This window comes from Numenius arquata, chromosome 2, assembly GCF_964106895.1.
Source record: "Numenius arquata chromosome 2, bNumArq3.hap1.1, whole genome shotgun sequence".
Lineage (NCBI taxonomy): Eukaryota > Metazoa > Chordata > Aves > Charadriiformes > Scolopacidae > Numenius > Numenius arquata.
Window position 1 is genome coordinate 69778845 of NC_133577.1, and position 25797 is coordinate 69804641.

At 40.9% G+C, this 25797-nt stretch overlaps 1 protein-coding gene across 3 annotated transcripts; it reads left to right on the forward strand.

The window, feature by feature from the left end:
- Nucleotides 1-1669: 1669 nt before the first annotated feature.
- Nucleotides 1670-23811, forward strand: MKRN1 (makorin ring finger protein 1). Of its 3 annotated transcripts, none has more exons than XM_074164534.1 (8): nucleotides 1670-1988; nucleotides 9781-9909; nucleotides 13941-14167; nucleotides 19468-19694; nucleotides 20184-20398; nucleotides 21104-21214; nucleotides 21670-21808; nucleotides 22230-23811. In XM_074164534.1, exons 1-8 carry the CDS (start codon nucleotides 1816-1818, stop codon nucleotides 22440-22442), a joined length of 1434 nt encoding a protein of 477 aa, XP_074020635.1. In that variant the 5' UTR covers nucleotides 1670-1815; the 3' UTR covers nucleotides 22443-23811. The 3 variants fall into 3 exon arrangements, with proteins under 3 accessions (XP_074020635.1, XP_074020643.1, XP_074020651.1); XM_074164542.1 differs by having other exon boundaries at nucleotides 21670-21784; nucleotides 22230-23805; XM_074164550.1 differs by lacking the exon at nucleotides 1670-1988 and adding an exon at nucleotides 2201-2342.
- The last annotated feature ends 1986 nt before the right edge of the window (nucleotides 23812-25797 follow it).

The following is a 25797-nucleotide window of genomic DNA, read 5'->3' on the forward strand; positions in this document are numbered from 1 at the left end:
ACAAAGTTGCTCTTCAGTGATTAAGGCTTGCATCCTTGCACTTTTAGCAGCATTTTCATGATCATTCTAATGGTTCCTAAACAACTTTCCAGATTAGCTTAGTGGCTTGGTGATAATAGTATTTGATGAATTTATTTTTTCCTAATATGAAGTATTTTTTCTCCATCTGTTTCTAACAGAATGTAAGCCTGAACATACAAGCCTGGTGCAGTTTTTGAACTTGTATTTCAGTGTTGAACACTGTATGAAAAATGCTCTCTCTGAGACGGAATCAGCTGTGGAAAATAAGTTTCCTCTGATTAATATGAACTTTTTTAAACAAAAGGTCTTCCTGATTCTCACGGCTGAGTTTTCCATTGAACATCCTGATGTTCTCACAACAGTGACTTGTGGAATCGAATTTACCAACTCTCTGGCATTGATCACTGTGCTGCTGATCTCAGGAGGGAGTCAGCGGCTGCTCCCGACTATCAATGCTGCATAGAGAAGCGGATCGTGGTCTCTCTCTGATGCCAGCTCCTTATCTTGGGTGAAGGCTGGTCTCATACAGCTGACCATGTTAACTCCCAAGAGCTAAACATCTCTGTGCCTGGACCTCTGTCCACCGAATCTTGTGAAGTTCACCTTTTGGCAATCTTTTCTTCCGATGCATACCTTTACCTTGCTTTGAAGTCTGTTCCAATCTGTAGGTATACTTCACCGCCTTTTAGAGTTCTGTTTGCCAAGGTCACGGCTCTGCGTACTCCAGAAGATGCCAGAAATGCAGTCACATTACCTCATTCTGCAGATCATTCAAGGGCACTTAAGCCATTGTTTCAAGGCTGAAAACAGATTTACCTCTTCTGACCTTTCTAATGCACTTCCTGAAGTCTTGCCATCCTGGGATGGTGTCCTTACTGTCTACTTTTAGAACAAAGGCTTAATTTCAGTATTTTCTGAAGTGACTGATGACTTAGTATGCTTGATTTTTTTAATGTGTTTTCAAACAGATATACAAAGTATCAGTAGCATTGCACTGACGAACTTCTCTCTTCACCTTGCCCCTGCATTCTTGCTTGTCACTCTGCCCTTTCGGGCCATGTCTAGTCCTTGGCATAAGCCTCTTGGCAGTAGGAAGACAAGGACACAAGGCAGACCAGGCAAACAGTAACAGTAGTTTCACAACCAGAATTTACGGTGGCACAAGGACATGATGTTTCTCACCCCAGACTAGCAGCACTGACCCCTCCGGTGGCCTAGTGCCAATTTTTTGGGTCTGGACTTTTGAGGTGCTTCTGGCTCGTTCTTTCCCCTGCCCCCCCCCCCCCGGCAGCCAGCGCCACGTTGCCGTTACGTGTCCTTCCCTCCAGGGCACGGCCCGTTTCCCGCCGCCGACTGAGCCAGCCCAAACGGCTCGGCTCAGCCCAGCCCAGCCCGCCAGACGGGCGCCTCCGAAGGCGGGGAGGGGGGGGCGAGGTGGCCCCTGAGGCCCAGGGCCCACCTGGGCCCGGTCCCTAGGCCGCGTCCCAAGGCCCCAACGGGCCGTTAAATCATTGAGGCGGCGCGTGGACAAGGACAGCGCGGCGCGGCAGTACTCCTCCCCGCCCGCCCGTTCCCGCCTGGACGTTCCCCTCCACCAATCGGAGCCGCCGTTCGGCGGGGGGTGGGGGGAGCGGTACCCGCCCCGCGCGAGGCGAGGGGGTGGAGCCGCTGCTCGCCTCAGCCGCCCCGCCGCCGCCGCTCCGCCCCGCCGCCGCCCGGCTGCGCCCGCTCCCTCCGGCCGGAAGGATGTGCTCCCGGAAGTTCCGGTGCTGCCGCCATCTGGGATAAACAGTAATGGCGGAGGCGGTGGCTCTGGGAACAACGGCGGACGCCGCGGCGGCCACCCTGGGAACATCCGCCGCCGCGGCGGCCGCGGGAGCGACGGCCGCGGTTTTCGACTTCGCGGCGGTGCCGCCGCCCGTCGTGGGGCCGGGGGGAGGCGGCTGGACTAAGCAGGTCACTTGCAGGTACGCGCTGTCCGTGGGGGGGGAGGAAGGGCGGTCGCGGTCGCCCTTCCCCCCCTTCCCCCCCTTCCCCACCCCCCCCGCGGTCGTTTTCTCTCAGCGCCGCTCCCCTCCCCCTCCGGTCACGTACGCGCAGCGCGCGGCCGCAGCGCCCCCCTTCCCCCCCCCCCCCCCCCCCCCCCCCCCCCCGCCTCCCAGCCCCGCCCGGCGCCCCGGGGGAGGCCTGCGGCAAACTGCGCAGCTGGCCCGGCCGCGCCGCGCCCTGCGGCGGTGCCCGGCGGAAACCCGCCGCCGTGGCGGGCTTTGTGGGCGTTGTAGTGCGGCCCAGGCGGCGGCGGCCCGTTGCCGGAAGTACCGGTCGGTGTCGAGAGCGCTCCGGGCCTAGCGAGCCGGAGCCGGGCCTAGCCTGCCGGAGCTGGGCCCGCGGGCGGGGGCGGTGCGGGCGGGGGCCTTTCTTCTGCCCCTGCCTTACGGGAGGGTGTGTTCCCTGCGGCTCCGCCGTGCAGATGGCGTGTGGTTACCGTCCCCTTGCCATGCTGGGGGGGGGGGGTAGAGAGAGTGGGAGGGGGGGTTGGGAGCGTTGCTGCCTCCTTGTGAGGGGACCGTAGGCCGCTACTTATTGTGTGAAAATGTGCCCGCAGCGATCGGTGTGAAGGAAACTGTAGAATGAAAGAGTCCTGTAGCTGCGTTCTAGAAAATACGATAGAGCAGGAAATGCAAAGTTATTTAAATTCTTGTCCATTTGAATAAAAAATTAAAAACGGGAATGAATTCGTGACTGATATAGTAAGAATTATTTATTGAACCAGAGAACAGGAATAAGTCATGATAGACTGCAAAATGTAAGGACTGCTGCTGCTTGTGTTACGTTAAGATTCTGTATGCTGCGTCATTTTCTATTTGTAGTTTCCTCTAAACTGTATTTCTGAGAAATCTTTTATATGGGATTATGCGAATCATACTGCATATTGCAAAGCTTGCCAGATGGACTATTTTTAAATTTACACTGTCGGCCTATTTGCAGGCTGAAAGGAATATAAAACAGTTTTTCTGAATATAGAAATATATTAGTTAGTTTATATGAAAGCAAGTGGTTATCCAAGATGAGCGTCAAGGAGCATCACCTGATTATTTTTTAAAAATTATTACTTTATTTTTTATTTAAATAAAATTGCAAATTGTGCTTAACCTGAATGTGTTTCTGGGCAAACAAATTCCAAGTCACTTGGAAGCAAAAGAGAACATTCCTTGAGCAGAAAGGAAGAGGCTCTAGATTTTGATGTGTGATCTATATCTTCCCTGTATGTTTTTTCATTTGGCCCAATTGCAGATTCAAATAGCAGTATTAAGAAGCGTTCCCTGGCTTTTACAGCTTGCTTGCTGTGTCTCTCTTCTGTGCTGTTAAATATGCCCTGCGGTATTTAAAGCATTCCTCTTAGCTGTTGATCACTGTTTATTTTAGTTAATGCACTGTTAGCACGTCCATTTGAGAAGCACTGTTTCTCAGCTCTCTCTGAGTACTTCTGCATACAAAGAGTTCTGCCTGTGAATAACCGGGTTAATATTTGATGCATGGCAGTTAAACAACCTAGGCCAGTGATGAGGAAATGGCCGGGAATGCTGCTTAGCTCAGCTTTTAAGTGAGCTGCAAGGGTATAGGTTAGTGCTCCCTCTATACAGATTGCCTCATTTTTGAAGATCGAAAGGCTCAATTAGGTGAAATGGGTTGGGGAGAGATATATACACATCTATTTTCTCAGGTAACAGACACAATCAATCAATTTATTGAAGACAGTGACTGCCGTAGTACAGAAGCAGTCAAGTTCATCAGTGTCATGCAGTGCAATCGGTCTGTCTATTGAATATATTTATTTACAAATGCTCAGGACTAGTGGGAAGTTAAAACTACTCTTGTAACAGTTAATGTGCTTTAATGTGATCTTAAGCGAAAATGAGGTCTCAGCCTCAGAACTAACGGATCTCCCCATTCTTTTTGACTAAGCCTTCCAGTTACCTCCTTGCTTGCTTATTTACTTGCTTATTTTTAGTGGGCCATTCATATTGTAGGCAGACTAGCTTTCCTTAGGCTTTAAAGTGAAATTAAGATTTTTGACTTGAGCTTCTGGGAATGTGTGTTAAGAATTTTGTTTTTCTAAGTTTGTTTTCAATAGGATGTATTCATATTCAAGAAAATATATTTCTTAGTATTAAATCCTGATTTACCTTCATAAAAGAGCATGAGGATTTAACTGTGAGATGAAGGCATTAAATTTTGAAATGCAGGTTATAAATATAGTAGGTAGAGCAGTTTCTGTTTTGAGTAGCACTGCACAATTCTATTTGTTTCTAGGCTTTATTTACTTGAATCTTCATATGAGTGACAGTAAATGCTGCCTGAAAAACTTCTCGGAGATAGGAGTCTCTTCAGTATAAGAGTACTTCGCACTTCATGGTTGGTGAAGGGATACTGCTATTTTTTCAAAACTGGAAGTCTTAGAATCGGTAGAATAAGTTCTTGCTGCTCCTTTGAATACCTGATATGATAAACTGGTTGGCTAATGAGCTTTATTATATCAACGTGATATCCTTGGGACAGATGATTGATATCTGAGGGTAAGAGACGCAATAACTAAGATGAAGAACTTTGATTTCTCCTAGACGTCTACTTTTGCAGATGTTACCCTTCTGCTTTTTTAGCAGCCAAATTTAGAAGTCTCAGGGTGAAATGTAGGAATTCATTATGTTTTTCAAGAGATGATAAAAAATAATTTTCTTACGTTGCTTCTATGGTTTAGCAGTTCTCAAGGCTTTTGTGGTGTGTAATAATTTATATATAATCATTTAATCTGGAATAAAACACAGGGGAGTAAAAATTTACTTCATAACTACTTCTTATTTAATATTCTGATCCTGTTGTTGTTATGTTTGAAACAAAATGAATAGTGGTCCTTACCAAGCCTCTCTGTCCTCCCAGTTTCAGATGAATACATGGTTTTATTGAGCAGTGGTATAGCTAACATTTTTTTTCCAAAGACTTGGCACTGTTAGCTCCAGATATTTGTGTTTTCCAGATGTCGTGCCGTAATAGTTAAGGTCATCAAGTTGACGTAAATAGATTACATTTCATTTGTTTGTTTAATAACTGAACATAAATAAAACCCTTAGCAACTAATTGGTGTATTTTAAGAGTTGTCTACATGTTTATATCTTTGGTATTCTTTAGAAATACCTAGACTGGGTACTTATCTGTCTTTTAATGTGAAGAATGTTTATCAGTAAAGTACGTCTCCTTAATTCAGAGCAACATTAAGTGATATGATGTGGAGCCCAAACCTCTTAACAGCCTGCTATTATTGCCCCTTTCTTAGCTGCTGTGTTCTGGATCCCCCCACTAGCTTCTTGCTGAAGGAGGTTATGGTGAAGAAGGAACAAGAAGATAAATGCTCTTAAAACCTACTTTTTCTTTTTCATTTTCCTTTTTCTTAAGGTTACTAACTTCATGTAGAATTTCATCAGCCACTCACGTGGCTGAACGCCCATGTGCTGTGATAGAACAGCACGCCTGGCCTCTTCCCTGAGAATTCTCAGTCTCTGTATGGCACCTGAAGAAGCTAATGACTGCAGTTGGCTATTATCCTGAGATTCCCTGTCTGCCAGTCATGGCAGTGTCTCAGTTTTTGAAGGAGGTCTGTTGCTGGGTGTGACATTCTAATTCAGCAAAACCAGCCATTTAATAAACAAAATGGGGTTACCTGGAAGCAGAATTAAGTGGATCTGAAGTAAAGAACAAACCACACCTGAATAAGCAAACTCATTGCAAGCTTCAAAAGCTATGGAAAGAAGTTTTGCATATTGATTTAACTAATAGGATTACAGGGTTAAAGACATTATATAGAAGGAAGCATCTGAAAGAAGCTGGTACATGTTCAGGATTTTAGACTGGAGTTATGAGTTTAACACTGCATTGTCTTTTTGGTAAAGGCATTGCAAGTTCTTTTTGTCTAGCTTATGGCAAGTAGTAGAAGTAATCTAGCAGTGGAGACCAAAATCTTCTGTAGATTATTATACTTTAAAGCATCATGGAAATCAAGGTTGTTGAAACCTGGATAAACTTGAAATTTTTAAATTAATTCTAGCACTTGTCTCTATAGAAGTTGGAGTTCAGTGAGCTGGAGACATGATTAACTTTACGGCCTTGGACAAGTGTTTTCTTCATATGTTTCCAAAAAATGCCTACTGGATCTTGTTTACAACTTGAGACTTTTTGGGTGTGCAAAGCCTGATTTCTATGACCTTTTTTTAAGTACCCCATGAAAATCAAGATATGCTATTTTAAGCAAGGCACCTGTAACTAGACATGAGTTGAAAGGTTTTTCAGTGCTAAAATGCCAGTGCAGGCAATTATTACTTCTAGATGGTTGTTCCGTGTGTTATTATCACTCATGTTTTGTACAGTCATGCAATGAACTGAACTGGGGAGATGATTTGGGTTTGGACTGTGATGAGTTCTCTGGTCTGGTTCCCCATGCAGCCTCACCAAACTATGCTGGTATATTTGAATAGGAAAGACAGAGAGTACTGCTGCCAGAATAAGTGCTTTTTGGATGACAGCATCATAGGCACTCGGAGAAAATCCAGTTATATACTTGTCATGATCTAGTTCTACTTTTTCAGATGAAATGATATGTATTCTCCGAGTACTTGACAGAATGCAAATTTCAGATATACTTCTACGTGTCACTGTGGCACCTAACTCACGTTTCTCAGTTTTAAAGATCCTTTTTCCTTGTAACCAGAAACAAGAGGCTGGTAAAGTCTAAAGTTACAGTTAAGTTGCATAATCTGTGTGTGTATAAATGCTCTCCAACAAAACTTGTGTTACCTTTCACCAAAAATAACGCACTCTGCTTATTTTTTCAACATGACCAAAGCATATTTTTGCCAAACACTGCAATTTCATATGTAATCTTTCATATGTTAATTTTTTTGTGACCTTAAAGTAAAAAATCTTATCTCACAAGGAGGGGGGGGAGAGGAAGTTGGTATAATCCTTGGAGAGAAATACATTTTTCTCTCTTCCCACCCCAGTCGTCTTGTTTAAGGGTTTGTGGTGTTGGATTGCAGGCTTTTAAAAGTGACACGTGAATTAAATTGAGCTTGTGTTTCAGGGTTGGGATTTTTTTTCCCCCCTTTATAGCCTGCCATTTTGATGTGATGAATTGTGACAACTTTCAGAATTATACAGAATCTGTATTTGCAGAGGATTTTCTACCATAAGCTGGGAAAGAAAGAAAAGGACTTGGAGCTCCATTTCCCCTGTCTAACAAGCAGTGGGAGGGTGTAATTTTGAGGCTTCTGTATTTAGGATAAGCTATGTTAACCAAGTACTTTCTAACAGAAGTCCTCACTTCAGGCTGGTGCCTCTCTCTTAGTCGCTTATTTCAGCTGTAATGGTGTCCCAACACTGTTGGCATGAGTAGCAGTGTGGCTGAGCAGTGATCTGATCTAGCTTAAAAATAACCATGGGGGCAGCAAAAGGAACATCAGGTTACATCTGAAGCCATTTCCTGATCTGAGTCAGCAAGTGACTATGAAATTGCGTGCCCCAACACATGGGGGAAGCAATGCTATGTGGAAATAAGCGAAGGGTGGAGATAACAGTTGTTAAAAGAACAAATGTTTAACAACCTAAATATTATTTTTTTTTTTTTTACCCTATTGGTGTGACTCCCATTTCTTAAAAGCAAGCCAGAAATTCCAGTTACGTTCTGGTTCCACGAGTTTGTGGATTTTTTGGCTTTGAGGTGGGTTTGTTTGTGGGTGGGTTGCGGTGTTGTGCTGGGAGGTGTGTGTGTGTGGTGGGGTTTTGGTGATTTTGATATTTTTTTTTTTTCTTTCCTTCCTTCTTTCCACCCCCACCCCCCTGCAGTCCAGAGAGCTGGTTTTGGAGTGTGGGCTTTTTGTTGTGTTTTTGCAACACCCCTGCTGTGTGCTGGCATAACTGTTTGTGCAGCCACCTGGCAAACCTGACTTGGGTACTCATCTCTCTGGGAGAATATCCTGCAGAGCCTCATCTGGTGTTATACCACTTATTTTTATGTAGGACCACACTTCTTATCTGGTTACTGTGAGGCTGCAATGTACAGACAGGTGGTGGTTTTGAGTGGGAATTGCAGACTGATGGCAAGTGTCAGCTGGTGGCTTATAAAACCACTTCAGATTTTTTTGTTGTTAGTTTCTTGAATACACCACTGGTTTTGCACATGGAGGGTTATTAGCCCTCTTAAGACTCATTTCAAGTTTTAGTATATCCAGTACTGAATTACAAATGTAGCTCTGCTTATGTCTTTCAGTGAATTGTTCACTTTGATTTATCTGACTGCTTAAAAATATAGCAGACTGTGTACCTATGCTGGAGTTCATGCAGTTCAACAACTTGCTGCCTCTTAATTTTAGGAATATCAACATGAATGTGCTGCTTTGTGAAGAGCTATCCTAATCTTAGTTTGGGCTGCTGAAAGGTGATCCTTCTGTCTGTTGTGCTGACTGTACTGCTGTGTATCTGTGCAGCCACCTGGTTGGAGGACCTGGTTCTGCTGGTTGCATAGGTGTGTTAGTACCAATGCAAAGTGGCGAAAGTGTGTAAGAGTAGGAGGGCAAGACTGCCTCTTTCAGCAGCAAGATAGCCTTAGAAGGGTATAATCTGCTTCTCAAGCGTCCCTCAAGTGTTTTATAGGCAACCAAACGCCAACAAATTTTCTTGTTTACCAGGTCTGGATATTTCCAATGAGTTCAGAATTTGCAACTTACTTGCTATCTGGGGGCCAGCACTTTTTCTAAACTGAAGTGTTGGTAAACATGTTGAAGGATTCAGTTCTTACATGACTGGTTTGTTGTGTGTGTGTGGTTTTGTTTTTTTTCTTGGCTAGTATTTCTATGTTGATTGGAAAAGATGCACTTTAGTATTTTCAGTTGTAATTTTGATGTGAGCTTATTGAGCCTGAATAGATACAGTGCCTTAAAGATGCTTGTGTCTTCTAGGTTAAAGCTTAAACTAAATGGAAAATCACTTCTCTGTTTTCTTGAATAGCTGAATTTGAGGATGCTCAATTATACTTGTATTACTTGACATGCTAAAATATAGTAAACTGTCCTCAAAAGCTTTGAAACTACAATTCTTTCAAGACAGCCCAGTATTGAAGCAGGGCGCTTCTGCTGACTATTTGGCTCTTGTGGCAAAAACTAACATGTATGTTTTGTCAGATGTAATTATCCGTTACAAACATGTTTTGTGTTCTTGGAGAGGAAGTTACTTTTGATTGAATTATTTACAAATTCAAAATGGATTTAAGCCCTCAGGAAACTTGTTTAGGGTGTGGCTGATTTTGATTCTTGGGCTCAGTGATGGGCTTCTAGGGTTTCTGTTGGTGTCGGAACACAGGAACTACAAGTAAAACTTTGTTCCCATCTACTTTGTCCAAAATTGTTTCCTTTCTGTGTTATAGGCCAGGATTAGGTTTTCTTTGCAGGTTTTTTTTCAGGCTTTTATAAGTGTAAGTCCCTAAATGTGCAGTGTAGTTCACTGGAATACCGAAGGCTTCATGTTTTTCCAGCTGTTCTTATTTGTATGTTTGTACTGGGATGTGGTCCCTTGAGTCATTAGAGGTGTTCTTAATTCAGCGTACCTCAATTCATAGAGTAATTAATCATCCAGATACTCTGTTTACAGCTTCAGTCCTTCTTCTGATTCTGTGATTCTGTGATTCTTAACTCACAGTAATCTTCTGTCTTACAGATATTTCATGCATGGAGTTTGCAAGGAAGGAGACAACTGTCGCTACTCCCATGACCTCTCCACTAGTCAGTCTGCCATGGTGTGCAGGTATTACCAGCGAGGATGCTGTGCTTACGGAGATCACTGCAGGTAAAGAAATGCCGTTGACCATCCTGTAGCAGAGTAATTTCACTCTTGAGTCCCTGAGTAGAGATCTTGCAGGCAATAAATCTTAGTGTTTTCCTCTTTCATTACAACTTCAGAAATTTATAAAAATAGCTTCTTTTCACAAACTGCCTTCTCTTGGTAAATACTACAGTGTTTGCTTTGCTATGCAAATAAATAAGCAAAGGCAAGGTGAGAAGAGAACTGGTTTTTGTGAAAGTGCTAGTTGTCAGGGTGTGGGGTGGATTTTATTAGTAACATGAGTAGATGATTTAATAGAAATCTGAGCCTACATTCAAACTAGCTGAACTGATGGAACTGAGTTAAATTTGGTAAGTGATTATAAAAGCCTGAACAGGTAAGATTCCCCCCTTCCACTCCCCTGGATTGTGTTTGTGTCTTCAGGAGTTGCTTCTCTGACACTTGAACTGCCATTTTGGAAAAGTAGCTGGAGTGTAGTCATATAGATTCTAAACTGTTGCTATGTACATTATAAAACATACACAAAATCAGAATTTAAAAAATTATGCCATAAAGATGAAATCAACATTTTATAAGTATTTTATTAACAGTCCAAACCCATTTTTTGCTCTCACTAAAAGCCTTATTTGTAGTAATATTCTTTTGACAGTAATGTTGATTGAAAATGCGTTGTTATTTTTTAAAAATCTTAATTTAACATTTTGTAATACAGTGTTTTGAAGGCCACATTCTAAGTTCGGTTTATTTCAGTACGTAGTTTTAATGGCTGTCATAGCTGAAAAAGATCTTTCACAAAGATATGTAGATCCAAAAGGAAGAATTGTATTGTTGGCTGCACTTACTAATGCGTGATAATAATTTTTCAATCATATCCATTGATTATGCAAAGATTTTTGTTAAAATTTAGCTAGCAAATTTCCATCTTCCTTGATCTTGATGAGCTGTTCTTGCAGACTAATTGGAAGGTGTTGAATTTTTATATTTTTAACAGTTGGGTCCAAAACCCACTGAAACTGGGAGATCTTTAAACATGTAAGAGAACTCTGTTTCCAAGTTTAAGTGTACAAATATGAGTGTTTTATAGTTGACACTTGCATCATTTTTGGCAACAGAATAGCATAATGGTAGAAATGCTTTGGAGCAGCGGTTTTCAAAATGTTGTCTCTGTACCACAAGTTCCTTTCAAAAAGCGGATACTTGTTCTTAAAATGTCTTTACCTTGAAAGGACAGATTGTGTTTATTTTTTTGAAAATATCTGTCATCACAGTAAAGGTCAGCAAATTTGAAAGACTTGTCTTTTTGCAAAAGAAAAATGCATAACTCATCTTTGACAACTTTTAAGCGCTTTACCACAAGATAATCTGCAGACCTCTGTGTGACACAAGATTTTCATGGTTGCTCTCCATCTTGTAACAAAGTGTTGTAAAGATGTGACTCTTTAAAGGTCACTCTGTAGCACTTGTGATTCTGGCTCCATCTTTGCTACAATATTTTGACTCTGAAGGATGCGTTAATGAATTTCTGGGGTAGTGCTATCTCTCAACCCTTACCCTGGAATCTTTTTTTTTTTTTATTCTAGTTAAAGCAGCGGCTCCTTCAGTGGTTACACTTGCACAGTTTTTCCATAAAACATTGTTTTTTATTGAAGTCATTTACTGTTGAGAATGTCATCCAGTACATCATTTTGTCTTTATTAAAGAAGTAGTTTGTTGAGAATATATCTCTTTGGGTACATATTTTCTAGTGGCTCACAAAAAGTAGTTCTTTGTGTCTTTAATTGTTGAAACAGAACCTAGCAAATATTGTAAGCTGAGACATGTTAGAAACATCTGTACTTTCACACAGCTGTGAAATTTGTTCTAATACTTGTTTCTTTAAATCTGCAGTGTGTTTTCTATGTGTTTCCCAACATTATTTGCTGACAAAGGAATGTGTTTTACTTTGTTCCCATGTTGTTTTCCATGTGTTATTTCAGTCATTTTTACCACAGCAGGAAGAACAATTGATGCAGTGGGATGGGCCTTTTGTCTTTCACTATTATGTAAAAAACCTCAAAAGAGGCTTCTAAATATGTATTGTGAAGTGTTGTAAAGTACTGGGTTGAGTATTGCATGACTTGAAACATCTCTGAAAAAATTGTAGAGGTTTGTCTTCATATTCTGGATGTCTAGATTTTAAAGTCTTGCTAATTGTGATGGCTTCGTACTACCATTAGCTAATACTTCAAGGCACAATGTACACTGAGGGCAAGGTTCATCATTAATAATAGTGGATGTCAATCCATATTTCAAATAGTCATCTTGGTAATCTCAGGTTTGTGGGGTTTTTTTTCCTCCCCTTGTCTCTCCCCACAAAGTTCTTGTGAGCCCTGATTAGGTTGGCATTGTCTTTACCTTGCAATGCGGCTGATGAAAAGCTCATAGTAGGAGTAGGAGAAGTGTTAGCTCTGACATTTTCTCATTATTTGCTTTTGCTCACATTATCAGTATTGTCTTCAGTCCACAGTTGATTTGGACGAATCTTTTTAAGCCACTTACTTGTTTTGTCAGAGTTAGTTTAGGTGAAACAAGATAATATAATCTGCCAATCCCTTTAATTGGGCATAAGCTGTTGCAATATACTGGAAGTAAATGAACGAGTGAGGGTGCCACCATCAGCCCTGCTGTGTGGTGGAACACCCGCTCCTCCTTCAGGACACCGTGCGCATACCATACATGTTGACCCTCTTGATATACGAACCAAGTGAGGACACTGATGTCAATCTGTATGTTAAATATTAGTAAAACTTAATTTCTTATTTTTTAGGAAAAAAGAACAACAAGAAGTTCTAGTATCTTCTTCACACACCCCAGTGGGTTGTCTTGCTCACCTCATAGGGTGCATGCATACCACTTTGGGGGCCACTGATATAGAGCTCTGAAGGCTTGACTTTTAAATTTGTGCTTCATAGCTTCCTTAGGATTTCAAAGCTGACATTTGGTTGGGAGCATCTCTTTAATATGCAAGAACTGTGACACTTTGTTATTTTCAGTCTGACACAAGGTAAATGAATCACTGTTGTTTAAAAGTTTTGTATGATCTCCAACAATTCCCTCCCTCTGTCCTTGAAATTAGTCAGCAAATATCTTAAGACTTCAAAGGTACACCTGCAGTTTATTTTCTCATGTAGTCTACTAGTTGCTGGATGGCAGATTTTTGAGGGAAATAGTGCTTTCCTGTTGTTTGTGGGTGGTAGGGATAAAAGTGTTCTGAGCATCATTTTCCACAATAAGTTGAAAAAGGCATTAGAAATAACTACTAAAATTCAGTGTGAAATCTGAATGAGACAAGATGCTCAGACACAGAAAAAGAATCATTTATGTTGGTGGGGATCTCTGGAGCTGTGCTGAAGGCAGAGCCCTCTTAGATCAGGTTGCCCAATGGATTATCCAGTCAACTTTTGATTATCTGCAAGGATGAAGATTGTGCAGCCTCTCTGGGCACCTGTTCCAGTGTTTGACTATTTTCACAGTGAATTTAAAAACTTGAATTGAAAAACTGTAACTTCCCATTTTAGACTGTGTCTACTTACTGTCATCGTATCGCTGCACCTATGAGAAGACTCTGGCTGCATCTTTCCTGTAGCTTCCCACGAGGTAGCTGAAGACAGCAGTATCTGCCCATAGTCTTCTCTTTTTGAAGCTGAATGAACTGATTTATCTCATTCAGTAATACTATGCATGCATAATAGATATGTGACTGGTTTTGGACATAATTGAAGTTCATTCTATGTAAGTTAAGTAAGTATTGTGCATGCTACTCCATTTCCTCCAAAGTCATGGAGTAGTTTCTGCTTCCTTAAGCAGTGCTGATGAATGACACAAATGGAAGCATGTCTATAAAGGGTCATCAGTGCCTTTCTCTTCAAGCCAATTCTAGATCCTCCTTCCAAATAGTGTGTTTATGTCTTAATCAGTTTATTTCCAGTACCTTGGGTTGCTTTATGGAGGTATTTTTTTGTGAAGAGTTGACATTATGTGTTTTAACTTTTTAGATATGAACATACCAAGCCACTGAAAGAGGAAGAAGAGACTGATGTGAATCCAGATGAAAAAATTTATGCCTCGGTATCCTCAGACTTCGCGTTACTCCCTGAAACAGTTGAAGAAATTATTGCTGAGATAGAAGATGAAAATACAGATCTGGCAGCTGCAGGAGTAGGCGCTGAAGACTGGGTGAATGCTGTAGAGTTTGTCCCTGGGCAGCCATACTGTGGACGTGGTAAGCTGATCATGTGCCAACAGTAAATTTCTATCATGGGTCAACAGTTTCTATGTAGTTCATTTATTTTAATGCTTTTGGTTTTGTTGAGTACAGCTATTCATATTTAATCACTTCAAGTGATCTGTCCTTAACCTACACTTGAATTTTCCAATGTGAATAGTCAGACTGTTCCACATTAGTTGCTACTGCTGTCCTGATGATCTGAAACCAGGTATACTTAAAGACAGTCTCTGTAATTGGCTTGCTCTTGTTATGATTCTGAATGACTTAAAGAATCTCCCTCTTTAAACTTTAGTTTGCATATGTGATGGGAGAAGAAAATACTGCTAATGCAATTAATATCACTACTCTGGAAAGATAATGTGCTGCCTTTGTTTTTTGTTTTGTTGGGTTTTTTTTTTTGGTTGGTTGGTTTTGGTGTGTTTTGCTTTTTTTGTTTGGTTTGAGATTTTTTGCAATTAAAAGTTTTCCAGTGGATGTACAGATTCTTGTAGAATGAATTGAAGCCTAATGCTTGCTTTCATGAATCCCATGGCGACTCAGACTAGAGGCTGAAAATAATTTATTCTGGTTACCTTTCTGAGACTTGACTTTCTAATATTGTGACAGCTCATGTTGAGAATGAGGTTAAAGAAGGTCATGATATGGGACCAAACTGTTAAAGTAGAACACTTGTCATCTGCTTTCCCTGCAGAAAGATAGCAGAAAGGCTTAAATTTTAAGTGAGAAGTAGGCTGAAGGTGTTTACTGTAGCTCTTGGCACTCTAAAACTGAAGGCTTATGGCCACGAGTACTCAAATAATCGTTTGAATCTGAAACAGACCCCTTGTGCCCAGAAGAGTTTGAAGTTGTCATACAGTGCTCAGATAATACTTCTTTGTCTCCACAGCACTTCTCATATCTGAAAAAAGAATTACCTTCTCGACGTTACAGGGTGCTGCTGCTGGAGCCTGCTCTGATCTGGTTTGAGGAGGGGTGAAGGGGAAGAGAATGGTTGGGCAACATTAACGTTTTGCTAGTGTTTCTGAGAAGTTTGATTATGGAATTGTTTGGTGTATCTGTGATTGGATATAGTCAAAAGCAATGAAAACTTCCACTGGTTAATGTGTCAACTTACTGTCATAAAAGATACAGCTTTTGTCTTCATTGAGATGAAGGATCCCTTTTTAAAATCTTTAATCAGAATAGAATATTGTAGATTGGAAGGGACTTCTAGATTTCATCTAGTTCATTTTCTGCTCAAAGCAGGGTCAGCTATGTGAGGTTGCCAGGGGCTTTGATTAGCTGAATTTCTGTCCTCGGAGATGTTCAAAATGCTGTAAGCTCTGGGCAGCCTTCACAGCGTTCGACTTCTTTCACAAGGAAAAACTTTCCTAATATGTAAATCGATTTTTCCTTGCCTCAGCTTGCCTTCTGTCTCTTGTCCTGTGCATGTCTGACAAGAGTCTGGCTCTGCAGTTTTTGGATTTTTTTTTTTTTGCTTTCTGTTAAGTAGTTGATGATAGCAATAAGATCACTTCTTAAGCTCAACAAGTCCAGTTTCCTCAGTCTCTTTTCATGGACTTCGGCCCCCTTAAAGGCTGGGTGGCTCTCCACTGGAATCAATTAATTGCTAGTTTGAACACGCAGAGATCTTCTAAATACACCTACTCCTTCTAGGAGAGCTGGTGCTTTCTCCTAAATTCCTGAAGCATAAGAGCATTTTGTTATACCTTTAACTCACTTAGTTTTACTGAAGTGGTTCCTTTTTCTAGGGGTTTAGGCTTATTTTTAATAGAAACTTGTGGCTGCCACAGATTAGGGTAAATAACAGCTTCTTCTCTGAATCTTGTTCCAAATTCTCTGTTTTATATCCTTTGAAATTTCAATGTATTTTAATGTACAAATATACTCATCTATTTGTTCTGAACAGTGCTATATGATGCTAATTCCAATGATGAGTTCTTAAAAACTGCGTTTCAAAAACTTCACTTTTCTGCAACCACTGTCTTTATTAAGCTATAAAACTGAAGAGGCTTGCTGTAGTGATCAGGACGATGTGTGCAGTGTGTTCTACAGTATGTACTTCAAAGCCTTACAGATTATTCTTGTCAAATGCCTGGGGAAATGTATGGGTACTTGGAGACTTTAAAATGGAACCTATTTCTCAAGATTAGCTAGAAGCTTGCGTGTTTTAAATTCTTAGAAATGCTGAAGATTCGGGGTTGGCAGTTTAAACATGCATATGGTTAAATGGGCTATAATGGGGCTATATAATTGGGCTATAATGCTCATCTTTTACTATGAGACAAGACATTCTGCTAATGCAGGCGATTCTCTGATTTGCGACTAAACCTTACCTCAAGGCCTAGCAAAGAAAATAGTGATGATTCTTCAGATAATCACTTGGTTGATGTACAGATGCACCACACTTGTGTATTCTGCTGCTGCTGTTTTAGATGTTCTGGAATAATTGAGGGATACTAGAAAGGCAGCAATATAAGAAACAGTTTGAATTGAGTGGCTGTTTCCTGCTGCTACAAGTACCAATTGTGTCCTAGAGTGAAAGCAGGTGGTGTGTGAATTGAAGGCAATGAACAAGTTTTTTCACTAGTATGAATTTAACCCTTTTGGCTGTGATGTGGGCAGTGAGAAGATAGAGATTGGGTCCACCTGCTGGAGAGTGATGGTTTTGAAAACAGCAGACAGAATCGTAGAGTAAACTATGTTACTCTGAGGGATGTTGGATTCAGAACTACAGAGGCAATGGAGTCTTGTGAATCTCTCTAATTTTGCTTTCAAAGAGGAAACAAAACTGTAGCAGATACAGTGCAGTAGATTCAGGAGATACGTATGCAGGGCTTTAGGTTATGGAAGCTTGATATATTCAGAAGTGGAAATGCTCATTTAATTTTTATTACACAGAAATGCAGCTCGCTGAGGGGAAGTGCTGGGACAGCATGGAAGACTGGGACTAGAAAACCAGTGTCACTTAGCATGTTTTTCCAAATATTCAGAGCCATTATTAAAGACTAACATTCATAGATCTGTATCTTTTTGTCTAGATGTCTAGTCAGTAAGAACTGGTTGTAGTTCTTTGTGCAAGGATGATGTTGTGGACTGGACTAGAATTTAGTAGCTGTACTGTGCATGTTGACTTAAATAGTTGTTGTTGGTGGTTTGTTTTAAGTAACAACTCTGTACTTCTTTTGTGCAAAGATGTGAAACTCTGTTCTCTCCTTCTGTGGACCAGCATAGTAAATATAAATGGGTTTCTCAGTCAGTCTGTGGAGGGGTAAGACTTCAAAGCCTTTATTCTCAAAGAACCTCAGGTACTAAGTGTGTGTTTGTTGTTTGTTTGTTGGTTGTTTTTTTTTTTAATGACTAAAACCCTTACTAAATGAAGTTTTGACAAAAGATATCCTTGAGAGGAGTGCAGGTGACTCTGGAAAATTTTTCTGTTAAGAGAAGCTTTAAATATGCCTCTCCTCTCAAAGTATGCATTTCACAGGGATATAGGAGTGCCTTAAAGATCATCTTGCCAGCCCCATTAAAACATTAAAAGTAGTACTGTATCACTTGATTCCTTTAAAACTCAGCTGCATTTGTCTGTCTAGTAGGCTACTGCCCATCCATACTGTGATGTACTAGATTTACTAACCTCTCCTTCAGTAATGGTCAAACAAGATTTCAGAAGTCAGGTAAATCAACTAGGTAAAAAAAAAAAAAATCTGTAAAAAAATTAACTAGAAAAAGTACTAGGAAAAATGACAGTTGAGGGAATAGAAACTGACTGGTAGTTGTGATTTTTGTTACTTTTGGAAGTGGAGACCGTAGATTTCAAACCGGGGTGTGTGTGTGTTCAATTAATAGTACAAATTGTCTTCTTATACTCATCTACTCAGAAGAGTAGGTAGAGCCTAGTGTATGGTTACTTATTACTTTTTGTGGTGCCAATTCACTAGAATTCATGGGGAAGAAGAGGTAATGAAGATTTTTTTTGTTAGGAATGTGGTACTGAAAAATGAGTAGGTTGACAGTTGACTTACTCTGTCACTTACTTGCTTTTGAAAAGTATGTTTCTGGCAAACAGACTGGTCCAACATCAGTACAAGTGACCCTTAAAATGAGAGGTCATTCAAGAAGATGTGAACTTATTTTGAGAGCTAATATTTTCCTACGGTAATTTTTGATATTTGCTTATCCACCAAAACTTAGCTCTCAGGGACCTGCTTTTTCTTTATATGTCCAAAAGCTAACAGGCTGATACATGCTTATTGTATCTCTTTGCTCCACGGGGATGAAAACTGTGTGACTCTGCAGCCTCTGATTCTCCTTGAGGAGGAGTCTGTTTTTTACTGATCCAAGTATGCCTTTGATAGTTTTTGCATACTTCTCCAGATCTAGTGCTTGAACAGCTTATAGAAGTTACAGCTTACAAAAGTTAAGCAGAAGCTGTCTAAATGGGGAAGAGAAATGAATACAGATTTCAGTTCAATTTAGAATTAGGTAAGGGAATTTACTTAGCCAAGATTTTGTGAACTGATGGCTAGCTTAGAATGCAGTGAAAGTGCCCTGAATTTCAGTTTCTTAAAGCTAGATTTAGGTGTCTGACTGATAGACCTGGTATCTGTGTAGAGTATGGGTTTTGGCAAATATCTAGAGTAGAGTTAGTTTGGTGAGAGGTGTGGATACCTCATACAGATGCATGGGAGTCTAGAAGTGAAAGTCTGTTGTTCAGGCTGAACAATAAAATGCTAATTAACCTGCACATAAGGAACTGCTGGTGTGGTGTTTCTCTATGAGCATTTTGTTATGCTGGATACACCTTTAGTGCTTCAGCTGTGTAATTTCTGGGAAAAAGCCTGTTAACTTTAGCTGATGGGGAATTGATTCTCAGAGCAGTGAGAGGTTTGTAACCTTATTTAATTGATGCTGAGCCAGAGTTTGTATAAAAATGTACTTGAGCTACTGAAGACTAGTGAGATTTTCCTGATGCGGACTTAGCCTGTAAATGGATCTGAACATGACCACTGAAACCTTGAGAGCTTTAGTCTTGTCTGGACCACTGAAACCTTGAGAGCTTTAGTCTTGTCTGGGTTGAAGGATGAAGAAATTGGTTCTGCTTTCTTGAGTGGGAAAAGAACTGTTAGTTCAGGTTGAGGGTGTGTGAAACTTGGACTGAAATGAACCTTGGTTGTTTTTATTATTCTTTTTTTGGTAACTTGAGCAGGGTTATCTAAAGATCACTTTGCATTAAAACAACATATTCTCTGAATCTGAATTCTGTTGCTTACTGTGCTTAATTTTGTTCCCAGCTGCTCCTTCCTGCGCTGAAGCACCCTTGCAGGAAATGGTGATTGAGGAAGAATACGAAAAGCAGCAAGTAGATGTGGAGATAAAGAAGGAGCTGTGCCCCTACGCTGCAGTAGGAGAATGTCGTTACGGAGAAAACTGCGTGTATATCCATGGGGATGTATGCGATATGTGTGGACTGCAGGTCTTGCACCCAATTGATGCTGCACAGAGATCCCAGCATATAAAGGTAAGCAAACAACTGTCTGGTGTTAAACAGCTGGAAGTTATTGCTTCCTACCTCCCTGAAGTCTCTTGTCACTAATTCCCTTTCATTTAAAGATGCATGCAGGTTCAGGCAGTGAATGAAATTCCTGTTGTAAACTGAACTGTTTCCTGTCAGGGCTATATTCAAAAGCAGCTGGGTTTCCTTATCTGTGCTGGGAGAGCAGTCTGCTTAAAATACAAAAGCTTTGTTCTTTGCCTAGTAAAACCGGATGGGCTTTTAGATTGCTTTTCTCCTGTTTAAAAGCAATGTCTGAAAAAAGGAATTTGAACTCGGAATAGATTGTTCCCCACTATCTGAGCAAACTTTTTTTAGGATAAAGATTTTTTTCAGTTTAATCATATTCCATTCATCATGCAAAACAGCAGAGTAAGACTGAGCTTAAAAACCTGCTGAGAGTTCACCAGGTGACCAGTTGTCTCTGTAGTCGTTTTCTTTGTCTCTCCTTTTCAGTCTTGCATTGAAGCTCACGAGAAGGACATGGAGCTTTCATTTGCCGTCCAACGTAGTAAAGACATGGTGTGCGGGATATGCATGGAGGTGGTGTATGAGAAAGCTAATCCTAGTGAGCGCCGCTTTGGGATCCTCTCCAACTGCAGCCACACTTACTGTCTCAAGTGCATCCGCAAGTGGAGGAGTGCTAAACAATTCGAGAGCAAGATTATAAAGTGAGGCACTTTCCCATTTTGATTGTGCTTTGTTACTATGGAAGAACTTAGTAACTTTTGACAACTTGCAACAAACTTCCAGATGCAGACTGCACAGAGACTGCATTTAATGCATACTAACTTTAGTTTGGAAGTGAAATAATTGTTAGGGAAAACATTTGCACTCTGATTTGGTTAATATGGATTAAGTTTGCAAAACTCACTTAATGGTAGAAAACAACTTTCACTTATTTAGTAGCATGTTGTCCAATGGTTACTGTTTACTTCTTGGACACCCAGCCAGGAATCTGAAAACAGATTAACCAGTTCAGAATGTATGCTTTTTAATTCATTACTGCCCTGGTCCATTAATCAGTTGGCAAAACATTTCTCCATTAAAGGCTGTTTTAAAAAAAAACAAAGTTCCAATCAAATAAATACATAAATCAAGCCAAAATAAATTTATTTAATTCTAAAGAAAAAGGAGTCTGTGTGAAGTGTTTTTTCAAGCTATTCTCAGACAAGCTGACCAGCTGCCACTGAGCTCTTGAAGAAGAGAGTTTAGGTTATCTTCATGCATAAAAGACAATCTAGATTGAAAAGCCCATACAGCAAGTGTGCAGGTACAATACATCTTTAAAGATGGATATATGCCATGACTTGTTATATAGGAGAGTGAGCGCCCTGTAATGTGGAGTTTTGCAGCACAGTCTGTTCATTTCCCAGGTCCTGCCCAGAATGTCGGATCACATCTAACTTTGTCATTCCAAGTGAGTACTGGGTGGAGGAGAAGGAAGAGAAGCAGAAACTCATTCAGAAATACAAGGAGGCAATGAGGTATGAGCGCTGCAGCCTTTTCTCAAGTTGAGACAGCAGAGATAAAGGCATACCCGGAGAAGAAGGGTGTTGATGTAAAGCCCTCTCACACTTCATTTCCACCACAACATGTGAAATGCGTCCTTACCTATCTGCTCACAGATGCATGCAGCCACACAGTCGCGAAGCTATTCCTATGTTCTTTGACCTCAGTCTTTCCCTTCTATACACAAAAAACTGGTGGTGTAGCCATAAGGTAGTATGAGCTTGTGCGCTGCAACCCATCAGTATCCCTATGCATGCATCAGCCCACACACATTGTGTAATACATTATTTCTGCGTGTAGGTGTTATACTGACAAAATACCTTCAGCTTCAAATGGTACCCGAGATCCTTTTGGACTACAGGTAAATGCAATTCTGAAGTCTGGTTGGGGGTCTGCTGTGAGTAAGGGTTGTGGTATTTTCCTTTTCCAGCAACAAGCCATGCAGGTATTTTGATGAAGGCCGTGGGAGCTGTCCATTTGGAGGGAATTGTTTTTACAAGCATGCGTATCCTGATGGCCGCCGAGAGGAGCCGCAGAGACCCAAAGTGGGAACATCAAGTAGATACCGGGTCAGTGCTGCTGGTTTTTTGTCTTATCCGCACAGAGAGCGCGCGACAGGGGAGTGTGTTACATAAGCTGCCTTGAGAAGAGGATAGGGAAATGGTGACTTGTTACTTTTGATAGACCTGTGTAGTGGTGAATTTGAAGGAGGCGGTGGTCTAAAGTTTGTGAATGCCAGAGGCCAAGATGGAAAAAGTGGATTTTAAAATCTTTTGTAGTACACCAATGTACTGAAGTAGAGATGTTGAGCAGCATTACTAGAGGTGTGTAAGGGTAAATTCTACTGGAGCTCAGTGTCTCCCTGAATGAGAAAACGTGGTTTATTGCATGTCAGAAAGCATGCCGAGGGCTGAACCTTGTCAGCCTGTGGGAAGACTCCTACCTTGTACCACTTAGTCACCTGTGGAAATGCTTGTGTTCCATTTGCAGGCCCAACGGAGGAATCGGTTCTGGGAGTTCATTGAGGAGCGGGAGAATGGTGATCCATTTGAGACCGATGAGGATGAGGTGGTGACCTTTGAGCTTGGTGAGATGTTGCTTATGCTGTTGGCAGCAGGAGGTGACGATGAGCTAACGGATTCCGAGGATGAGTGGGACTTGTTTCATGATGAGCTGGAAGATTATTATGACTTGGATCTATAGCACCTGTCAGTCGAGTGTGGACTGTTGTCTTGCTTCAGGCAGTAGCTATTACCTGTGGTGTTGTGGCAGTGCCTGTGTTTCTCCTAGGCAGGCCGATCAATTCCAGGTGCTGTTGTAATAACTTTTACCCAGGGTCTGTCTCTTCCCATCCCCTCCCACCCCAGGAGTGTTGTTTTTCCTCTGTTTAAACAAATAACAAGAAATAAATCTTTAAAATGTTAGTTTTTGTAAAAATGAATTTAACTGTCAAACAGTTAGCTTAGGTTTGTTGCTTCATCTGTGTACCCAGCAGAGTTCACCCAGTTCCAGGGTTAAAGTGTTTACAGGACTTCCACACTCATTTTGAAGAGCCCAGATACAAAAATGAGCAGTGGCCATGCAGTGGGGATGTAAATTGGCTGATGGCCTTTTTTTCTGTCTTTGTACCAATATTTCTGACTTCAGGCCAGATACAAATACTCTCTTTCTGGCATCAGCTCCGTTCCAGCCCCCTCATGTACACATCTTCATTTGTGATTTTGGTCTCTTGTTTACTTGCACATTACTATTACTACTGTGTAACCAGAACCAGGTGTGAACGTTCTGGGTTTTTACTGTGTTTAGCATGAAAGGAAAAATGTCTTTGTGAAAGGAGAACTCTCTATGTGTATATACAGATAAATGTAGAGTTGGACCTCAAGGATGGGGAGACTCTGTGTAAGTTAAAAATAACAAAACCATCTTTCATCCCCCTCTTGGTGCATGAAGTCTAGCCTCCAATTGGACATGAAACTGGTTTAGTGGTCTCAGCCCAGTCTGTGGCAGTGATCTTAACTATCGCTTAACTTAATAGATAGCACTCCCTAATACACCAGCTCTCTTTCATGTGTATGATTAGGGTTGTCCAGGAGCAGAAATCCGGTTAGCTAAGGTAGGATCAGAGGAATGCCAGAGAGAGGCCCCTTTAGCTTTATTGCTCTGTAAGTTTTAGAACTCGGTGTAACCACTTAAGCTTTGAGCTTCGCTAGGAAATTGCTGTGCCTCTCAGCTGGTTTGAGGTGGACGTGCCTCTCGGCATCTGAGTTGGGCAGGTTGCCTGGTAAAGCTGTTCAGCTTACGTGAGTTACTGCTTACAAAGGCAGTCATGCAGTTTCTGGCTGTAATTTGCATTGAGAAATTAATTTGCCACCAAAGCCCCAGCACAGGAATTTTAACCTTGCATTACATTATTGCTGTTTTTTATTGACTCGTGGATGCCCCGTGATCTGTTCTCCTGCTGCTCTTGTCCCTTAGACTGCCTCTCCTTTCACTTTTAAATGGAATGAGAAATTGTTCTGAGGTCTATTAACGTATTGTTTTGCAGCTGCCTTTTGTAAGAAGCACTTTTCCCAAATAAAAAAAATCAAAAAAAGGAAACAAAAAGTCTGTCTATTCTTTTAAGTTTGAAGCTTCTGTGTTTCAGCTTGATTGATTATTTTTGTGTGTTTTCGTAAATGTAAAGGCATTTATGTCACTTAACTCCTGCAGAATAATGTCACGCTAACACGGAATTTTAACTTGGTTATAACCTTTGCAGCAAAGAGCTTGTAACATAAGGAGGGCATTCTGAATAGACAGCTGAGACAATTTAACTGTTGACGGAATATATGGGGCTGTTTGTGGGAACAGATGTGGCTTGCTTTCTCAGATTTAAGTTCTGCATTATGGTACTAATTTTGTCCTGAACAAAGTCAATTGTAGTATATATTCTATTGATAGTTTCCTGTCATAATGCTGTTTGGACAGCAAGTCCCAAGCGTTGCCACGGGCCACTTCCTGAGAATCCACATGGTTCTTTAAGCCTGTGAGTGTTCAAAAAGAAGGATTCTCTTGCAGAAGTACATAAAGTTGGAAGTAAACTACTAGAGACATATTCAGATGCTGAGGGATATGGCTAAGAAAAGTTTAATTGATCAGTCCCAAACCATCTTTGGTTGGTTTGGGTTTTTTTCCATAGGCAAGTAGCAGAAGAAGAAAAAGATTTGAATGTAATTTGTGCAAATAACATTTAAAATTGAGGTAGGGAGAAACAGGAAAAAATGGCTTTGTAGTAGAACTAGCTTCTCCCCCCCTACATAGTGAATGTAAGTTGTTAACATCCTATTTGAAAGCTGCATTCAAACATAAGCTTAGCAAAGGTGTGTTCCAGTAAGGTGGCAAAAGGTAATAAAATTACCAGCCAGAGTGTGTAGATCAGCTTTCCTTCATAAGGGGTCAGAAATAACATGCTTTACTTTTTTGTGTATGTGTGGCACAATGGTGGATGCTGCTGCTTCTAAACCTGTACACGTTCAGGGGAAGCTGAGAATACGCAAGTAAGTGATTTACTCTGGTGGAGGCTCTTCTGTTTAGCTGCAAGGTGACTGATGTAGCCAAGTGTATCATGACAAGTAGTTTCAGTTGATCTCTTGCTTTGAAGTTTGCTACAGTGGTTCTTCTGTAAGTTAAAGAACTGCATGTATTTGTCATCAAGCAATACTACTGTGTGTCACTTCCACTTTGAATCTTGCCATTGGTAGGCCTGTTTGTAAGCTTCCTGTTGCATTATGATTTCCCACCCCAAACTGGAATGACTGAAGACAGTAGGACCTTTGAATGGGTAAAGTATGTTAGTAGGCTGCTCTGTTTTTCCTTTGTAAGAATAGGAATAACGTCAGTAGAATTAAGGCAAACTTTTAATGTAAAAATATTGACAGTGATGACTTAGGCTGTGCTATATTTTCTTTAGGCAAATATTTAAGGTACAGAAATGGAAGAGGCCAATGAGAGTAGTGTTAAGATGAAAAAGGTATAAAGACTCATAAAATTCCACCAGCAAAATCTTCATTTCAAAACAAAAATTTTCAGAAAAAGATGCATGCTCTTGCTTGAAGTGCCTTGACTTAATTCCCTATGCAAGAATATATACATATGGTTTGATCTAAAATTTTGCATCCTGCGGTAAGCACAAAGCAAGTGTCTGCTGCCCATTCCAGTTGATTGATGATACAAGCAAAGAGCACTTCTTTACAACCTCTGCTGCTTTAGTTCAAATCCTGATAGCGCAGCTCTTTCCTGCTTGTAGTCCAAGGTGTATTGTAGTCTTGCTGATGGAATGCCTGGCTCATTTAGTGAAACACAAAGTAACTCTTTCCTGCTACAGCAGGTGTACAAAATAGATTTCTATTTGGAGGATACCGTGAGGTACAGGGTGTCTCATGTTTGGAACAAAACTTGTATAGATGGAATTAGTAATGCTACAGCACCTTAAAACCAGAGGGAAACCACATGTAGTCTCTTTATGATTGAGTTATAATACAGGACTGCGCTGTCAGGATCAAGTTGCTACAACGTCAAT

Excerpts from the sequence above, each read along its gene's own strand:
- MKRN1 (XM_074164534.1), top strand. The coding sequence starts at position 1,816 with ATGGCGGAGGCGGTGGCTCTGGGAACAACGGCGGACGCCGCGGCGGCC. Across the intron at positions 9,910-13,940 it reads GCTTACGGAGATCACTGCAG|ATATGAACATACCAAGCCAC; the intron begins GTAAAGAAATGC and ends TTAACTTTTTAG. Across the intron at positions 21,215-21,669 it reads AAATACAAGGAGGCAATGAG|CAACAAGCCATGCAGGTATT; the intron begins GTATGAGCGCTG and ends TTCCTTTTCCAG.